Source organism: Aphelocoma coerulescens, chromosome 4 (genome assembly GCF_041296385.1).
Source record: "Aphelocoma coerulescens isolate FSJ_1873_10779 chromosome 4, UR_Acoe_1.0, whole genome shotgun sequence".
Classification (NCBI taxonomy): domain Eukaryota; kingdom Metazoa; phylum Chordata; class Aves; order Passeriformes; family Corvidae; genus Aphelocoma; species Aphelocoma coerulescens.
In genome coordinates, this window is record NC_091017.1 from 19,035,594 (window position 1) to 19,055,213 (window position 19,620).

Consider the following 19,620-nt stretch of genomic DNA (forward strand, 5'->3'; position numbering starts at 1 on the left):
ATGCAAACCAAAAGCAAGTTATTTAAAATTATTTATAATTACAGAGTGAGGTGACTTTCCCACTGTCTGATTTAGATGAGTCTCTCCTTTTCAGACTTGGAGGCAATCATTGCATGGATTGTGCTTGACACTAGGAGTCTAACTTCTGGATCCAAGCCCTGTGTGCATATCAGTATAGAACAGGACAATGGTTTGGTTTGAGGTTTAGTTTTTTTGTGTCTGAAATAGGGCTTAACATAGGCTGTCTTCAAAATCATAGTCTACTTTTACTATTCCTATTTTTGAGTAATCATCTATGCAGTTAACCTATTTGACTTTAAGGCAGCAATCTGATACTATTACTAATGTGTCCTTAGGAGCTGGCTGTTTTGTCTAGAGCTGGTTACCAGGGCTGGCATCACTGTGCAAGCATTATTACTTTGGGAGAAATGCTTTCCAAAGGAGGTATTTCTGGCAGTGACATCAGATAACTTTGTATCTTTAAATGCCTGCCAGTGAGTGAGCCCTGAGTTTGACTGTCAGTTGAGTTCTTTCACAGCTCAGACTTCTTGAGTGTCATGGCAGTTTGATCTGGCTGGCACTCTGAGGTGAGGAGGATCAGAGTGGCACCCTTGGCAATCAGGGAGGCCAGGACTGCTCCAGCTTAGACTCTGGAGCTCAGCATGGAAACTGTGTAATTCTAGCAGGGTTTTTTTCCCCACTCCTTCCACCTCGTGGGTGTAATGCAGCTGTTCTGTACTTAGCTGCTGTACAAAACGGGCCCACAATGACTTGAGGAAACAATGTCACCTCAGCATTTGGTCAGTGTTTTTACTGGCACAGTTCCTCATGAATTAGTATTAAAACCCAGCTCTGCTTCTCCTAGCAAGTAGGAAACAGAATTTGCAAGGATTTTGTCCCCTTGAGCTTATGATTAGTACTCAGGAGCATGTACACACAGACCCACGTGGTGTGCTCACCCATCCAGTGCCCAAGTGTGCTCATGGGGTCAGCAAGTGCAGAAAATGCCTTATTAAGCTGATCTGTTTTCAGACTCTGACAGCTTTAGGGGAATGGTACAGACCATTTCCAGCAAAGTCTGTAAGGTTTCTCAAGTGGAAGTGACTCTGGCTTTGAATCTCACTGCATGGGTTTGTTTAATATATAATTTGGGTACTCTCTAAAAAATTCCGTTTTCTTTCATATGGGGTGTTAGTTGTTTTGTGTTTAGAGCACCTTTCAAATTAATCATGAATTTGTGTGTTACATTTTCTGGTGAGTATTGAGGAAAAAAATTACTGAGCTCTTCTTTTCATAGCCAGCATCAAGGGATTATCTGTTCATCTTGTGAGTGGGCTTTGGCTTGATCCTGGGGTAGGTGGCTGTTGATGGAGCTTTTGGGGTTGTTCAAGTCCATCACTAAGCTGTCATTTGTTTTTCTGAGATTTCCAAAATGGATAACAAGTCTCTTGAGCAAGATAACCTGCTAATCAATGTTGACATGTATGAGAAGACATCATCGTCATCTACTGGATTTTTTTTAAAGCTACTTAACTCTTGCTTTATACTTCAATGAATTTAAATGTCTGTGCCTGTATCTTCAGCGGGGAAACACTGCTTCTTTGTGTACTGTGTTGTGAAGAGTGGACTGGTAATGTCTTCATCTGACTTCAGTGAATGATGTTGTAGAGGTTTGGTTTACGTTATGGTTGAGAGTAAGTTCAGCTTAATGTGTTACGTTTTAGTAACATTTTTTTCCCATGATATCTCTCCTGTGCATGCACAATACTTTCAGTCTGAAAAAATTCTACTATATTTTCTTCTTTGGTAATATTTTGAAAATGTGTGTTTTCTGGAAGCCAATAACTTTTTAAAATATTGCAGTACCTGTTCCGGCCATCCCTGCCACAGCTACTAAAATGGAGGTGGTTTCAGCAGAAGTCAACAGCTTGCTCCCTGAGGAAATCATGGACACTGGCATAACTCTGGTGGAAGATGACAGCATCGAGGCCGTTATCGTATCTTCGCCGATGGGAGAGTCTATTCCCATGGAAACAGAACTGGAAGAAATAGTGAACATAAGCTCCACCAGCGACTCCTCAGCCACGACTACAGCCGCAGTCACCACGGAATCAGTTCCTGCGCCCAGCAGCCACTCAGGAGATGCAGCACTGAACACCACAGCCCCAAGCCCTGATGTGAATGCAGCTGTAAAGCCTGCCTTTCCAGGTGGCCTCCACAAACTTGGTGCTCAGACCCCTGTCACTATCTCAGCCAATCAGATTATTCTGAACAAGGCCACTGATATTAAAATAGGCAGTCAGAGTATTAAACCGGACGGGCAAAAGCTGATTGTAACAACTTTGGGCAAGTCTGGCCAGCCTATTGTTTTAGCATTACCCCACAGCCAGCTCCCACAGTCACAGAAGGCCGTGTCCCAAGCCCAGGGTGGAGACTCCAAGGTACAAGGCCAGCAGATCAAAGTTGTCATTGGAGGTCGGTCGGAAGTGAAACCTGTTGTGGGTGTCTCAGCTTTGACGCAGGGAAGTCAGCTGATAAACACTGCAGCCCAGCCCTCTGTCTTGCAGTCCCAGCAAGTAAAAACAGTACAGGTAAAATGAGTTATGCTGATGAAACGTCTTAAAACCAGTTCTGTTGCTGCAGTTGTTGTCTGTTTCCTGCACTGATTGACACACTGTTGCTTTCAGCCTTTGCATTTATTCTTTGTATTAAATACAATGCTGCTCTTAGCCCATGCTTTCATCTGTGGATGTGTTTGCCATTTTATGCTGTTTGCCTCTAGCTACTGTCTAGAAACATAGGGTTTACCTCAGAGAAAGTGAACTATTCAGTAAATTTAAGATAATTTTCTCATTATTTTCATTTTATAAAAATAAATCCTGCATGTTTTCAGGAGGACTGAATTCAACTCTATATGCCTGTTGCTCTTTATTCAGAGTATACACTCCTTTATGGAAGAGTAGCTTTTGCCTATTACATTCAGTTTGTTTAAATAAACTGTCTGAAAAAAACTTCTAGCATCTGAAAAAGAACAGAAAGGTGTATCTTGTCTGCCTCAAATCTAGTTAAGCTTGTTAATAGATGATGATGGGCTAGGCACTGTCATAAGCTGAACACTTTGAGGTTTTGTTCCCAATCTCTGGCATGGATCTTGAGATATTTGAAACCACAGAAAATCGGATTGGATCTGAAAACGTGTTGAAAAGACTTGGGTTATGACCCAAAGTGTCTGATTCTCATCTGCTATGTGGCAGAACTAAATGTGAGTGACTTTGTTCTAGTTGGCAGTGAGGCAGAAATAAGACCTCTTAAAGTGAAGGATAAGTAGAACTCAATGCAGGTTATGATGGAAAAATATTTATTTTACTGTCTAAATGAAATGAGAAATTAAACTCTTAAGTATGCTATTAAAAATAATCAGCTGCACATAAAAAATGACGAAGTTTAAAGCATTTCATTAGCCAAATGTTCCTTGATTAGTGTTTCATGGCAGGTGAATGAGATCAATTCTGAATATTTTTTTAAAGCTGCAGGTGATTCCTGCGCCAATTTCTACTTTCTTCTTTTTTGTTGCTACATTGTATCTGTGGAAACATATTTAGTAATAGCCATTTGAAACATAAATGATTGTCGCTGTAGCTCTCAAGAAAGTCTCTGCTCTTTACTCAGCATAGGAACACTTAAGAGTGGATCAGTTCCTGTTACTTTGCTTCATTATTCATTGCTAAGTGACAGATTCAGGAAACTGAGGAGAACGACTTAGCTGTGATGTGGTTTTTCCTTGCATGAGATGACTTGTGCTATGAGTGACTGAAATACAGCGACTTGGCCATTGACCTCTGCCCTTTGCCACTGGGAATTCTACAGGTTCCTTAGCAGAAGCTCTTACTAGTGGACTTGCATCCATTTTTAAATCTAGTTGATTGCAGTTTGGGTAAATGTGTTTTGTTGTGGTTTCTTTTTGTTAAGCCATTGGTTCCTTTTGCAAAACAGATTGAATTGTTAGCACTTGACAGTCCTTTTTTCCCATAAGGAGAGGAGGAAGTAGAAATGAAAAGCAAGAAGGCAAGGTTAGCACCCGATATTGCAGGGAAAAGGATTGCATTAGCACTTCAGACAGTGCTTTTCCTTGTAGAAAATAGCTAAAGTATCAGAGTGATGTATGAGGCTGGGTGAGAGATTCTTGCTGTACTCTACCCTGAATGTCAGGGGAGGTAACACACACCTTGAGTCCCTGTCTTAGAAAAGAAGTGGTTCATTTACCCCATCACCCTGAACGAGCTCCATAAGCTTTCAGTGAGTGGAAAAGGAGGCTGTGAATGCCTCCCTGCCTCCCCCCAGGTCTTGTGGCTTTATGACTAAGGTATTTCAGATGGAGGGCAGCACAGGAGCTTGACTTGGTGCTGAAAAGTGAACTGATAAAGTTTAGATGACAAAGAGCTCTTATCAGTTCTTGTGGTCACTGTCATAGGGGCTTTGCATATCATTAGAGAAATTCAGTTGCCTTGACTTCTAATCTAATCTTGTAATCTAATTGTGACAGTTGAAGTCTCAGCACCCAAGGCATAATTAGTAGAGTTCAGCAAAATGTTTCTTGGAACTTGGCTCCTTCTCCACTTACAGGTCTAGATGTATGAAACTGTGAGGTGTAAAGTGTGTCAGGGCCTTTGGCCTTATCTATATCCAGAAGTTAATTACTGTCCTTAGCAGGTTGTCCTGATTTAGTTGAAACTACTGCTGTGGATGTGTGGAAAAAAACTGTTGGGCAAGTGCATTTGCTTTCAGCCTGTGGCTCCTGCCTGCCTATAGCCTTAAAAGTGGTGGTGTGCCTGCTGCTCTACTACTTTAATCCAGGTGCATTAAGCAGGAGTTTGGCCTTGCATGTGACTCTGAACCAAGCGTCCAGACACGTCGCCATGGCTGTCATTAAGTCTGACCTGTGCTTGTTTTGCTGTGGTAACTGGCTCTGGTTTCAACAGTGTCCACAGCATCGTTGCTACCATGGCAAGGCAGCTGCTAAGCCATCATTGTGTCTTCATCTCATCACTGAAAAGGGACCTTGTCCACTCGCTAACCTCAAATGCCCATTCCTAGTTCAGTTTCTTCATCTCTGAAGTAAGCGGTCCTTTTCTATTTCTGGAGTCCCTGATATTTCATACTACACCAAATATAAATTACACAGAGAGTGGGTACATGGACAGGCTCCCAAGAGGTCATCTAGGGAGTGGATTTATAGTGTGTTAGCTTCTTTGTGGTAGCTGACTATGTGGATATCCAGCAGTAAATGTGAGGAATGAGTGTGCCTATTTCTGTATGAATAGAACAGAGTCTGGCAACTGAAAACAAAGTCCAGCCATATGAACTTGCTAGCTCATCTTTAGTGGAGAGTGTTTAGGAAGACATAACTTGACCCTTTATGTCAAGTTGCCTGCAGGTAAATCTCTTGACTTCTGTAGGGGAAAGAAGGTTGGTGTGTGGTCCCATACATAATAATATTGTTGCAGAAGAACTTGTTGCTCCAGGCAATATTTTTGCAGTCTAACTCAAAGTAACTTGGAGAGAGCATGCTTAGCTTGCATAGGCAGGGGGATAATGTTAAGCTTCTTGTGATCCGTACAGGCAATGGCAGAGTGCTCCAGAGAGCTTGCCTGTTCTGAAGTATCAAAAGGGCATCTTGATTATTTCCTCTGGCTTCTCTACTTTTCTCTACTGAAATGGGTAGTGAGTTTCACAGTGATGCCTAGAAGCCTCTCCCTGGTGGCTGGGGTAATCTAGTGGCACAAACCTCAGAAAGGCTCACTTGGCAGCAGGAAGGGCAGGAGTGCTGTTCCTCATTTATAACCAACCACATTTGTCTTGCTGTTTCCTAAGCCCTGAGGGGATTCACTTGTTTATTAGACCTCCTTCTTTGTCGACAAACAGTTCACCTAAAAAGCAGGGGGAAATTTATTTGAGGAGGATACTGCAAGCTGAGTATGAGGGAAGCAGGGCTGCTTGTGTTGACCTGTTACTTTGGGATTTTTAAGGGTTTTTCTGAAATACTTGGTGTTAATCGTTGCTAGTATTTTACATGCATTCATGTAAGTCATTTAGGCACATTTATTGACTGTTACTGGGAAACAACTGCTGTTATCCAGAGCTGGCTGTTCCTGCTGTGTGTTCACATTTTCTGAGCCAGACTTTGCTCTCACTTCAGAGAAAAAGCAATAGCAGTTGAGTTGCAATAATACCTTATGGCAGGGTAAGATTAATTTAAGCAAAACAGAAATCTCAAATCAAGCAGATGAAATGTGTAGAATTTATCAGAAATTAAAATGTGTCCAAGCTGAAAAAAAAATAACAGATAAAATGTCTGCTCATCTATCAGTTGTATATGTGCTAAGATAATTGAATCCTTGAAATGTTAAAATGGCTTTGAGTTAAATTTGTGAACAGAGCTGTGAGTGAAGCTTCCTTCTTCAAAGAAGTTATGTTTCAAAGTGTTAGTTAATATATCTCCAAAAAGAACAGGTTTATTTCTCCTCTGTTTCATTTTAAAGCCTTGACAATTGTATTTCACCTATAAAGCACCTAATGTGCCTGAGGAGCAGCGTATTTGTTCTGAGATGGAGCTTTCCTCTGAGGAGCTGTACTGTATCTGAGGAGCAGCATGTGGCTTCCTTTAAATGAGATCCATTCTCTGGTAGTGCCTGATGTCAGAGCTGCTCCTTGCTGGCTTCCCTTGGCTGGGCATAGCTCGGGCACACGGAGGTGCCCTTGGCTTTCCGTAGCAGCCTGCAGGGCTCTGGTGCCGTAGCAGAGGGGAGCTCCAGCTTCCCAGGCTGTGCCATGACTGTGCTACTAGGAACTGGGACAGCCTCACATGTGCTTTTTGTGGAGCAGTTGAGGAATTTACATGCTTCTGAATACTTTGAATGTTTTGGCCTTAAGTGATTGTAAAAAAGGTGTTTTCAGGCAACAAATTCTATAGATAGGGTTTTGTGTAGGAAACCATAACTTCCAGCCTACTCAATTGCTTCATTTGAGCATTCGTAACTTTCTCAGGCTGTCAAAAGTAGCTGTCAGCTCTGTATCTTTGCACGTCAGGCAGATTTCAGATTTAGCTGCTTGAGTAATAAAGGTGGTTTTGTGCCTCTGAGAGGTGGCTCCCCACGTGGATGTTGTAATGTTGTGCCTCTCTGATATTGCTGGAGCTGATGGCTGTTGCCCACAGGATGTGCCTGAGGGTGTGTGGTGGAGGAAAGGCAGGATGTGCCTGACCTGCGGGGTGGGCAGGTGTAAGGGCTTCAGTAATGCCTTCCAGTTGCTCACATAGACTCGGGCCACATCCATAGGCAGCCTCTGCAGTCAGCAGGTTAAAAGTCTGGAAAAAGTCAACCTCTAAATTGAACTATTCACTAGCTGGGTGCCAGTGTATAAAAACTGTTGGAATAAATGTATCTGGTAGCTAACTTCTCTATGTGGAAAAGGGGGGAAAGTCTTCTTTAGAACTTTTAAGACTAAAGCTCTTGCTTACAAAGATTTCAAACTGAAGTGATCTGTCATTGAATTGCTGTACATGTTCTTGGTCCAGGTGTGTTTCAGGAGACTGGATTACAATATGAAAATAGATCCCCTTGTACTTAGAGGTAGCCAACTGATTTGTTCTTGACTAGTGAGTACTCAAAACTTTCAGGCACTGATGATCCATGTACTTTTGGGAGCTGTTTCAGAAGGCGTTTTCCCCATTTGCAAAACAAGTTTGCTGCTGTGTCAAAATGGTCAAGAAATGTTTCAGAGCAGTAGTGGTCATATTTAAGTCACTGGGGGACAAGTTTTTCCTGGTTGGCTGAAAAAAAGTGACTTCATTTAAAGCTTCACATACTGAGAGTTCTGCATTTAATTTTAACATTTTTATGTAGACCAACCACATGTAAGAAGTAATTCCAGCATCTTGAAAATGAGATGTTTGCACAGAGAGCTATCTTATGAAAAAGCTGAGAGGGATTTGGCTATCCTACTTTGGTAGCTGGCATTCTAAAGTGTCAAGGATAATCTCCTAGTTCTTTCCATAGGGAGAAATGGAGGTGAAATGCACGATACACAGTTATTCTTCTAATTATGTGTGCGAGTATTGCCCTTTTTATTTTTTAATGTACTTAACAATACAATAATTTAGATCCAAAATGCTCAAATTACTTTAGATCTTTTTTCCTCCATCTTTTAGATTGCGAAGAAGACTCGAACCCCAACTTCTGGCCCGGTGATCACCAAGCTGATATTTGCAAAACCAATCAATAGCAAAGCTGTTACAGGGCAGACCACTCAAGTGTCACCAGTCATTGCAGGTTGTACTACTTTGACTTGTTTTGCTTTACCATTTTTTAAAGGCTTTTCAAAGAAATGGTAATTGTAGAAATTCTTCTGTCTCAACGATTTTACTGTAGTTTCTGTCAGAGTACCTCAAGCAATTGGAAAAAAAAGTCAGAAAGCTTTTTGGGTAGAAGCAGATAAATGAAGTTGTTGGTACCTTTATACTTAACTCATTTAGAATAACCTTTGTAATTGCAGAGTTGCTTTTACTGCAAGGTACTTTTACTTCACAGATTTTGGGGAGGAGAAGAAAATACCCCAGAGCCACAGAAAAGATTACTTGATAAACAGAAAGTTTTTGTAGAAACATTATATAAATACACAGGGGGAAAGGGAGACACATGCTTTTGTATTACTTTAATCTGCTTATAGTTGGACTTAAATGCAATACATGCAAGTAACAGAAAAAAATGTTTGAATGAAGAAAATGAATAAAGCTGTGTTGTTTTTGTTAAATTGCTCACCTACTTTAAAAATAACTATCACAGAAGTGCCTAAGAAAGTAATTAAGATAAATAACAAATGGTCTCTCTCTTTGGAAAACAAATCTATATATCCTTAAAAAAAAAAAGCCCAACCAACCACAGAATAACAACAAAAACACCACCAAAATTAAAGAAAAAAACCACAGTGTAATACCTTGTTTATAATGGCAGTGTATCTGTTGCTAAACATCTTAGACGCCTAATTTTTCTGAAAAAGACAAATGTAGGAAGGCGGAGTCATCTTTAGAGGTTTAAAGGATGTCTTTAACTGCTTACAGATTGATCAGCCTAAGTAGGTCTAAAATCTTTCCTACATATTTAAACAGATTTGTTAAGTCTTTACAGCACTGGGACTTGAGCTGGTTTTTAGAAGTATGCAACTCTCTCCTGTATTCAAAACACTGATAGATGCCAGTGAATGGCCCATAGCTGGAACATAACCTTTTTCTTGAGTTGTCAGGCTGCCTGCAGTCTGACCTGTGTTTCAGGTGAAAGAGGGATTCCCCATCCCACTCCCCAGTTTGTCCCCTTTCTCAAATTCCCTACCAAATATACAGACCTGTAAGAAGATTGCTATGCTTATAAATACTTGAATTAAGCTGTTTGTGTGTTTAAAAACACAATCCAAACAAACAAAAAACACAACCCAAAAACATTAGAAATTACTTGCAGTTTTTAAATCAGTATGTTGAAAAATCACCTGTGCCTGAGCTTGTGAGAGAAGCATCAGTGGGAGGTAAAGTTGCTTACTCATTGAGATGGAAATCTTTAAATATCAGTTTTTCCCTCACTGTTCCAAACAGCCAGCACAGCTTGTGAACTTTGGGAGGCTGGCATCACTTTAGGGAAGGTATAACAGTTGTGGTTTGTGTTTTGATTTTGTTTGCATGTTTTCATGAATCTGATAAATATTTTTAATTGGCTGGAAATTCCTGCAAGCTGAGGTGGAAGTTGTAAATGTGAAAGACTTGTCAATATTAGCAACCAGATTCTGTTTGGGAAGCTCATCCATCAACTCAGTTTCAACCCATTACATGATGCCAAGGGGTGCAGAGGGGCTGTAGTAAGAAATGGAAAGCTGTCACCAAGAAAATAACTCAAAGGATTGAAACCTCTAGATGGTGAAAATCCCTACAGACTTGAGATTCTTCAGATTGCATGTGGCTTTAGCAGCTGCTGGCAACTTATCAATGCTGTTAGTTAGACTGCACAAAAGTGGTTATTTTAGAGCACATAGACCTCAGAGGAAATCAGCTTTCCATGAGGATAGTGCTTTTTCTTGTTAGTTCCAGTTGACTTTAATTGTTATGCCACTAGTTGATTTTGGATGGAAAAGTTATGCTGGTATTTGTTTGTTTGTTTCTTATTTTTATAAATGTAGTACAAGAGAATGGGTGACAGAAGCTATGACAGAAATGAGTCTGAACCAAAGTGGAGCAGAGGAAAGCTCAGTGGTCAAGCACTCTTTGGAAAGAAACTTAGAAAGTATGGAAAAAAAAAAAATCTGTTTTCCATTCTGGGAGTTTTGCAATATTCCTGAAACTGATGTCATGTTTTGGAGCTGCTGTTTTTGATGTTTAATCTTCTATGGCATTGTAAAAAGACAGAGAATGTATGACACACACATGAAAACATGGGTGGTAGTGTGACTAAAAACTGTTAGGCAGTGAAAGAAACAATCATCAACAGGACAAAAAACCAAACAAGAAACCTCAGAGTTGATTGTAGACAGACCAAATGCCTTTTTCTTGGTCACTGTAACACAGCTCATTTTTGATGGCTGAGATTTTAAAGGAAGTTGTCCCCCACAGATGCTCAGTTTCTCTGTACGTTGGCAGCAGCCCAGGGCTTTCCCAGGAAACTGCCAGCTGGCTGGGTGTTTGTGTGTGGTGCAGGTGTATTGGAGGGCTCTGCTCCTCAGGATGCTATCCTGGCTGTCAAGAATTATCAGCTGAATGGCACAGAAAGCTCAATGTGCATTTTGGCTCTTTTTAAAAGCCCAAGAGAGCTGTCTTTTTATTTGTAATAATGACAATTATTTTCTTCTTTGTTGCTAAATCTAACTTAAAGAATGCCAGTGTCCTTCCTGCCAGATTGTACACTCTCAGAAGTAGGGCTCAATTGCACAAATGGCAGGGAAAACTTTGCTTTAAAAGTTAATGTGACCAGGGATAACTGGAGCTGATGGTATCTTCATTGTTTATAGGTAGGGTTTTTTCACAGTCTGCTCCAGGGACACCACCAAAGACAATAACGATCTCTGAGAGCGGAGTCATTGGATCATCTCTGAGTACAACAACACAACAGACACCGAATAAAATAGCTATCTCACCACTCAAATCCCCCAATAAGGTAAGGACCTGTTCTGGCTGCAGCCTTCTATCCCTCCTGCACAGTGGTCTGAATGGAGTTCTCTGTGTCTTTGCTACAAGCTGTTTATTGTCTCTCCAGAGATAATAAACATATCTCCAGAGTCCATAAAAATATCTCCAGAGTCTCCATTTCGCATCACAATGATCTGTGGTAATGCCCTAATTTAGATTTTTTTCAACTGGCTCCCTTACTATGGTTTTAAGTAGATATGCATTACTGCATAGTTTCCCATTCCTGCCATTTCTTGCCATTCCCTAAGCATCCATTCTGAGAGCAGCTGTTCTCTCTTAGCCAAGCACTCAAACTATTTTTAATGCCTTCATAAAACGTCAGCAGGCTGTTTTAAGAGGAGACCTCAATAATATTAATAGGTCAGCCCTTATTAACCATTGCCTGCTACTGCACAGGCAATTTAGTCTTCCCTATCACTTCTAAAGTAGATGAGATTTGCAATGGTCCTTGACAAACACAGAGCTGGAGATTGGCACAGGTCAAGGTGACACTTGTGGTTTAGATTTTGATAATTGTCCTGAGAAGAGGAATATTGCTGGAGAAAGGTAGGCAGGGGGACAAGATGCACAGTGCAGGCAAACTAAGTATCATGTATGAGAAGCAAAGTAAGAGTGAAGAATTATTTTAGTTTGGCAGTGCTTTAGTGATGTAATGTTTACACAGATGGAGTAAATGACTTGTGTTTGACAATTATTACTAAAAGAAGCAACATAAAGAAGTTAATTTTGATTCTAAAGTTACTTTCTTTAACTAGGAGTGAGTGTGAAGACTCTTTAGGGTTACATCTTGAATTTACTGTAGATAGGTAATTCTAAGTATCTGATTTTTCTTAAAACATAGGGAAGTTTAGAACAAAAAGTAGAAAACCAGCCTTGGAAGGGGTATGGTTATACAGAGTGTTCAAACACTGCATTCTGCAGAGATGTGGTCAGAAGACTGGATCTCTGTGGGAAACTGCAGTGTGGATTTTAAAGTACTCATGTTCTTATACTTTGACTGAATCAGTAGTGTGAGATGAGAATTTTTTTTTCTTTTCAGCAGCTTTTCTTTAAAATTTCTATTTACGATGAAACAGTCATTGTACCAGTTATAAAGCTTTTAAAGAAGATCCCTCTTGACAATGCTCAGGCTTCAATGGGATAGTTTCCTTAAAAAAAAAAACAACAACAAAACAGATGAAAAGACAACCCCTCACTCTCACCCAGATGCTGTGCTGGGTTTCTGCAAGAGCCTTTTGGTGCTGGAAACCAGGGATGCCTTCAAGTTCCTAAGGGATCTGTTTGCTGTTGTTGCAGCTGGACCCGTGTCATTTGTGGTTAAATGCAGTCCCTTGTTCCCAGAAAGAGCTCTGTTCTGATGGAGAGCTGTACTGTCCTGAGGAGGGCAATGTGTATGTCCAGGGTCCTGTATCCTGCACAGAGGTTTAAACTGCTTTTTGTTTTGCCAAGCAGCTAACAGTGGTGTCAGTGGCCTCCCAGCCTCCCAACTCCCCCCAGAAGACGGTGGGCGTCCCACTGAATGTAGCGTTAGGACAGCAGATCCTCACAGTGCAGCAGTCAGCACCCTCCTCCCCTGGGAAGGCTATAGTCAACCACACAACCACCCAGGTACAGACTGACTTTCCTTTGTGTTCTGGTGTGTCTGTGTCATTGCTTGCTGGAAACGGGAGTGCTGGACCACAGGTTGGCCGCGGTCTGTCCGACGGTGTTCTTGGAATGGTGTTTGCTTAGGAATTGGCAAAGGTATTGCCCTGAGGAGCATATACTTCTTCAGTTGAGGGGTGCAAACCATTGCAAGCCCATACAAGGGCATGCTATTTATTAGAAAGCAGCTTTCCAACCTGGAAAGCCCCACTTGGTGCAAATTCTTGTCTCTGTATACCGAATCTCCCAAGTCACCTGAAGAACTCTGTGACACAAGGAGGAGTTCTTTGGGTGGTTCTTTCTCTTCTGCCAGTGTTTCTATGCCACTGCCTAGGGCTGCTTTCCAGGTGTTTCTGAGGTTTGCAGCAGTGGAGTTCATATGCCTGCTGTAGAGGTCTGCATAAGCAAGACACCATGGGCTGGAACCTACAGAACTAGGAATTATTAATTTCCTATGTCTCATTTCTAGAAAAAAGGGGTTTTCTGTAATACCTTTTATAAATAGTTTTGCATTAATAAATCACAAGACAAAACTGACCTTTCTTACAAACTACAGTTTTTGCTGTTTTCCTCTTTTGTGATCTTAGGTGAATCTTTTTTTGTCGTAATATCTGTACTCCTGTTTTGGTAAACATGAAGGGGTGTGTATGGGTGCAAATATATCCAGAGTGTGGATGTAGCTGGGAGTGGACATGCATGTACAGCATGAGGCCAGAGATTCAGTCTTATTCTACTGATACAGAAGATAATTGGAATGCTGATATGTGGGTGTGGACACCATTGAGATTTGAATTTTATTTCTTTTCCCCAGGGAAAACTGTCTTTTGAAATAGTTGTTAAAAGGTTAAGTGTCTCTAATGCAAGCACTCTAAGAGAGAAAATGGAGATATCTGTGGGGTATACATACTGAGTTCTGATACAAAGCTATCTGACACAACACAAGGGCTTCACCTATCTTCACTGGGCTCCAGAACATGCCTTTAGAAGAAACTTGTCCCTTGAATTTTACAATTTTCCCAGTTGTCCTTGGATGGCAGCCTCTACTTTGTGTGGTAGAGAGAACTTTGCCCATACTGGTCTCCCTTTGATAGTGTCTGTGACTGTGCTTGCACATAGTGCTTGTTTTGATGCTCTGGCCTGTTAAGGTTTCAATGTATTAGGAAAAAAAAAATCCCAAGAAAACACCTTTTAGAAGACCAAGGTTGTATTTCTAGTAAATGTGTGCAAATTGAGATTTCATTTGTGTAGTTGCTGAAAGCTGAGGAGCTGGGAAAATGCTCTCCTAAGAGTTCACATCATACTGTCAACCAAATGTAGTACTTAAAAATTTGATGCCAAGGACAATATGCTTAATATAAATAGTAAAAGATACTGAGAATAAAAAGCTGAGCTCTAAAAGAAATTAAATGGAAGGAGAAAAAGGAAGAAATCAGGGTTTGAGGTTGAGCAAGTCTGGAAAAAGAGGCTATTATCAAACCAGTAGACTTATGAATGTGTATAAATAAAATAAAACTTTCTTGTTATTAGTTTGTAGTTTGAGAAAAGCTGGAAAGATGAACTTTTGCAAATTCCAGGTATACTGATCCTCCAGCTGTAAGGTAGCACAGGTCTGCTGAGCTCCCTTTCTTTCACCGTTTTGCCTTTTTTCTTAATGAATTTGTTTTGCTACTCCTCATTGTTCTTGCTTCTTTCATTTTTCAGCTTGTACTCTTTCTGATGTCCATCAGTTTAAGGATTCTGTTCCATTTTCCTCTCCAGGGTTGCACAGTGATTTCTGTGGATTAATCACAAACTATCTTAACAGGACATATCTGTACACATGCAGATAAATCATGCTGCAGTCCAGCACAAGCTGTTCTGCAGATTCTTACCATGTGCTTTTAATAGTAGGAATATTTCTATGTTTGGTTGTTTGAGTGTGGAAAACAAACCGAACCATGTTCTCTGTAGTCTAGAAATACTAGAAATAGTTTTGGCAGATGTGGACTAGTCACCCTACTCATGTAAATACTAGTTTACTCTGGTGTTTGGTGTAGAACATTGAAAATGGAACTGAGTTTACTCTGAGCTGTTGAGAGGCATTTATCTCTTTGCATCTGTTCTACTTTGGAAAGCAAGGAGGGGGTAACTGACTTCCCTCTCAAGGGTACAAATGGTGTGCTAGAGTTGCTCACTAAGGAACTGAGAAATAAACATGCTGATGTTCTTTCTGCCTTTGTACAAGTAACTTCGTGCTGTCTGTGTTGGCTTAACAGGCTGTGAAATCAGCAGTGCAGACCATTACTGTAGGAGGAGTGGGTACATCTCAATTTAAGACCATTATTCCTTTGGCAACTGCACCCAATGTTCAGCAGATTCAGGTACCTGGAAGCAAGTTCCATTATGTCAGACTCGTTACTGCCACAACAGCCAGTAGTTCAACCCAATCTGCCAGTCAAAATCCCAGTACGAATACTCAGCCTCTGCAACAGGGTAAGTGCTGGTGGTAACATATTGTCTGAAGCTTCTGTTGGGTTTTTTCTTTCATGTTTGTTCTGTAAGGATTAAAATGAATACATTACAGAGATGTGTGAAGACTGCCAGATGTACTTGGTTTTGTGGTAAGACTTCTATAAATTCCATATTCTGCTGCTACGTCTGGTTTGTATATGAAAATGCTCCTTTGTGTCAAATTACTCTGTAGTTGGGCCTGAATCCTGGGAGCATTTTAGGTTGCTTTTCCCTAGTTTACCAGATTTGTGGGTGGTTCATGGCAACTGCCATCTCCTCTATATGTAAAGTGTGAAGGCAGGCCAGCCCACAAGCATGTTGCCAAAACTCCTGTAACATGAAGATACTTCCATGTAAATTGCTTTAGAAGTGCCAGATGTTTCTGCTGGTTTCTGTCCATGCTTTCCAGAGCTGTGATGGAATAAAAGATTTCAAAGGGAAAAGGGCTGTAAGGGAAATCCAGTGTCCAGAGGAGGTCTGCACCCAGGCTGTTTTTTTAAGCCATTGCTGTGAAATGTGTGCACACACTCTTGTGCCAAATACCTGTTTACAAAGGTGTTCTTTAGACCCAAGTGTTGCATGCCATGAGTTAGAGGGTTCTGTACCTCTGTGTTATGCACATGTGAAAGTTTGAAGGGCTGAACTGTGGACTTGGAGTGAGTAACACACATTCCTATGATGTTGTTTCTTGACACCAGCGAAGCCTGTGGTGGTGAATGCGACCCCAGTGCGTATGTCAGTTCCCATAGTACCAGCACAGACTGTGAAACAGGTGAGCTAAGTTTAAATCATGTCATATTCCTGACCTGTTTTGGCTGGACAGAAAAAAGGTCTGCTTCCAGCTCTGTAATCAAATGTTCTGTTAATAAAAGTGCATTCTGAATGAGTGAAGCACTGGTTTCATAAAGACCTCTTTTCTCTCCAGGTGGTGCCCAAACCAATCAACTCGACTTCTCAGATAGTCACTACTAGTCAGCCCCAACAAAGACTTATCATGCCAGCCACTCCACTGCCACAGATCCAGCCCAACCTCACCAACCTCCCCCCGGGGACTGTGCTGGCACCAGCCCCTGGCACGGGAAATGTCGGCTATGCAGTCCTTCCAGCTCAGTATGTCACACAGGTACAGTCTTTCCCAGAGATGCTCAAGGAAATGCTGCTCTTGTGGAACATTCTGCCTTCTCTTAAAGGTTCCTGCTCCGTGACTGTCACACCGAGGCAACAGTTTCTTTTAGGCACCCTTGGCGGAATGATGACGATGGCACTAAATCATAGTTGCAATTAAAGCTTTATTTTCTCAACAGGTTTCTTTATTAGCATAATAGCACAGCATTCCTATAAGCAGAATCAGTGTAGTACAATTTTGAGTAGCATAGTACAGAATTTACAATATAAACTTACTCAAATCACCTAGCTCTCAATTTGGAATTTCTTATCACCTAGACCCTCTGCATACTGGGTCTGATCTTGATACACAGTTTGGTTCATCATTTTAACAATCATAACCTAGACTTGAAAATCATATAAAAGAGTACAAGTCACTCAGTCCTCGGAGGAGACAGATGTCAGTGGAGGTGACCCTGGCCACTGGCAGTTGCAGGGCTCAGTGTCCAGCAGCAGTTCCAGTCCAGGTTCATTACTTAGGACTTGGAACAGCGTGATTTTATAGCTGTTCTCTGTGTGCTGTTGCGCTTCCCTGTTCTGTGACAATCACCATCACCTAGATGTCTGGGTGCCTGAGACCTTCACAGCCAGTAAGGAACAGAGTAATTGGCCTGGTGCCCAGGAATCCTGAGACCTTTAGTGAGGGGAAGAAGAAATCCCATTGGTTTGTCTGCTTGGTTCACAGGACCTTCAGGGCCTGATGATGAGGAGAAAGGGAGCATATATGTGACCTGCTTGGTCACAGAGTATGGCTGTTTTCGTTATAAAATGTTGCTAGTTAATGCTAAGCATACTGCCAGGGGTCAGAAGCAGCTGGTACCAGGCACCCCAACTGAGGCTGAGAGATTAGTTTTTTACTCTTTGCCAAGATCTGACCAACATTCAGCATAAAAAAAAAAGAGAATAAATGAAACATTCTGCAGAAGTCTGGTTTGTAGAAACAAAGACTCTCATAGCTCCAGCATTGCTGGTACCAGCCTGGTTTCTGGTTGCCCTTTGGTTTTATCACAGTTGCAGTTTTACCCTGAAGATTGTTACTGTGTCCTTGCAGTCTAGTTCTGCAAATTTTACTTAAGCTAGCATCTAGCATCTGTTGGACGTCTCCTCTGAGGTTTGTGTTCCAGTCACAACCTGACCCCTTTTGCTTGGCCCTATTATAGGTCCATATCTTGCTGTGTGCCAGTCTGTCCCCAGAACCTGTCCCAGCAGGAGCTAACAGCTGCTTGTAGGTAATGCTAAAGAAAGTAGCCCAGAGCAGTGTTGTTTGGCAATTTTTATGAGATTTTGTTTTTTTAATATGAAAAATAAGTCGTGGGTTCAGGTATGCAAAGGAGTTGGAATACAAACCATTTTGCTTACTTTCATAGTAAGTGGCTTGTATGTAAAGGAAGCTACTAATTTGTGCAAGAAGTGATTCTGCTCTATTAGGGGGAAAATGAACATGTTTTTAGGAGCAGGAACTCTTCGTGGTCTGAACATTTCTGTGTGTTATCCCTGTCATCTGTATGGATCTAGACACTGTAATAGACAACAAAAATAGAATCTAAAATAGTATTTTTATGCTAAGTATGGAGACAGGAGGTTGCCACCTGGTCCAAGTTCTATGTCTAAAACTGTACTTACAAGCAAGTTATTTTTATAACAATATCTGGAAAGCTGATTTAAAGACTGGTTACAGTCTGTACAATATGAAGTGTATGCTTTAATTTCTTTCATGTCAGGCATTAACCTGTTTGTTTTGTTAGCTACAACAGTCATCGTATGTATCTATAGCGAGCAACACTGGCTTCACAGGGACATCCAGTGTCCAGTCCCAGGCACGGCTGCCATTTAACGGGTAAGTGTTTTGGAAAAAAAATCCCAAAGCCTGTAGAATAGGCTGCTTGAATAAGCATGAGGTATTGGAGTTTGGTTTGGGGGATTTTCCAAGACACTCAAGTCTGCTGTGGTGTGGTTACTACCTCTGACTGAAGGGTGTGGACCTCTCTGACAATTGAGCCAATTTGATCTCTTGATCAGAGCTGTTTTCCTTTCTGTTTTTTGAACTCATATAGCAGGAAGTTGACCTGAAAGCTCCCTGTTGCTCATTTTTTATTTTGCAACAGCACCTACAGGCCTCAACTATTTCTCAACATCGCTGGAAAGAGGTTCTGTACAACATAAAGCTAGATGCTTAACGCATGCAGAAATTCAGCCAAACAGCAAAATGGATCCTGATAGGAGGCTTCTTTGGGTTTTTTCAGTCTTGCATTTTTCCTTTAAGGATGAAAATAACAGCTAACATATATTATTTTCCCTTTGCCAATCCAGCAGGCTTAGCTGTTCTGCACAGTCCTTTTGTGTTACTGTTTGCTGGAAATTGTGAACATGAAGGTGCTTTTTGTTGCTGCAGCCTCAACTGATGCAAACTAATCCCAAATCCCGAAGCAGCTATTCAAGTGAACGGGTTTGATTTAATCTCCCCGGTATTACATGCAGAAATTGCTGGATAGGGATGGAACAAATCTCATCAGAAGCGATTAGTGTCACCAAATCCGAGTTTTAGGAGCAGTTAAAGACTGTGTCTGCTATAAAATTTATCTATAAACTGAATAGCATGGTCTGGCTTGCTTTCCCATTATTCCAGAGGGGATATTTTTTGGGTTTGGGGATTTTTTAATTCCGAGCAGAACAAAAGAAAAGGCATGATCATGTTGTGTGAATCTTGGTTGGATCTGGTCCCACTGCACTTGAAGGGATTCTGGGGAAGGTTTCCCCAACTCCAGTTTTTAGTTATGCTTCCTCTAGCCTTAAAGCCTAATTTCTACTTCAGGCATGCATCCAAATTTGCAGCAAATAATCCATCTCTTTCTTGATTGGAAAGGCACTATTTATAATAGTTACTTAAACACACTCAGCCAAAAACCTAATGCAAGGGGAATATAAAGATTTTTTTCAAAGTTTTTATCATGAGCTGTTCCCATGAATTTAAAATAGGAAGAAACTGATAAAACTGTGTGTATATAAATGCCCTTTTCCCTCCACAGAATTATTTCTTCTGAGTCTGCAAACCGCCCCAGGAAGCCTTGCAATTGTACTAAGTCTCTGTGTTTGAAATTGTA

General features: G+C 41.1%; 1 protein-coding gene across 4 annotated transcripts in view; it reads left to right on the forward strand.

Annotated features, from left to right (window-relative positions):
• LIN54 (lin-54 DREAM MuvB core complex component) overlaps positions 1-19,620 on the forward strand; it is a 40,053-nt gene that overhangs the window by 14,024 nt on the left and 6,409 nt on the right. For 2 of the 4 annotated variants that reach the window (XM_069012955.1, XM_069012952.1), the window contains exons 2-10: positions 1,864-2,591; positions 8,207-8,327; positions 11,044-11,189; positions 12,674-12,829; positions 15,121-15,337; positions 16,054-16,127; positions 16,281-16,478; positions 18,265-18,356; positions 19,546-19,617. In XM_069012955.1, coding sequence (XP_068869056.1) covers positions 1,899-2,591; positions 8,207-8,327; positions 11,044-11,189; positions 12,674-12,829; positions 15,121-15,337; positions 16,054-16,127; positions 16,281-16,478; positions 18,265-18,356; positions 19,546-19,617 — 1,769 coding nt within the window. In that variant the 5' untranslated portion in view covers positions 1,864-1,898. Of the gene's footprint in view, positions 1-1,863; positions 2,592-8,206; positions 8,328-11,043; positions 11,190-12,673; positions 12,830-15,120; positions 15,338-16,053; positions 16,128-16,280; positions 16,479-18,264; positions 18,357-19,545; positions 19,618-19,620 lie in introns of those variants that run through there. The other 2 variants (XM_069012953.1, XM_069012954.1) reach the window with 2 other exon arrangements.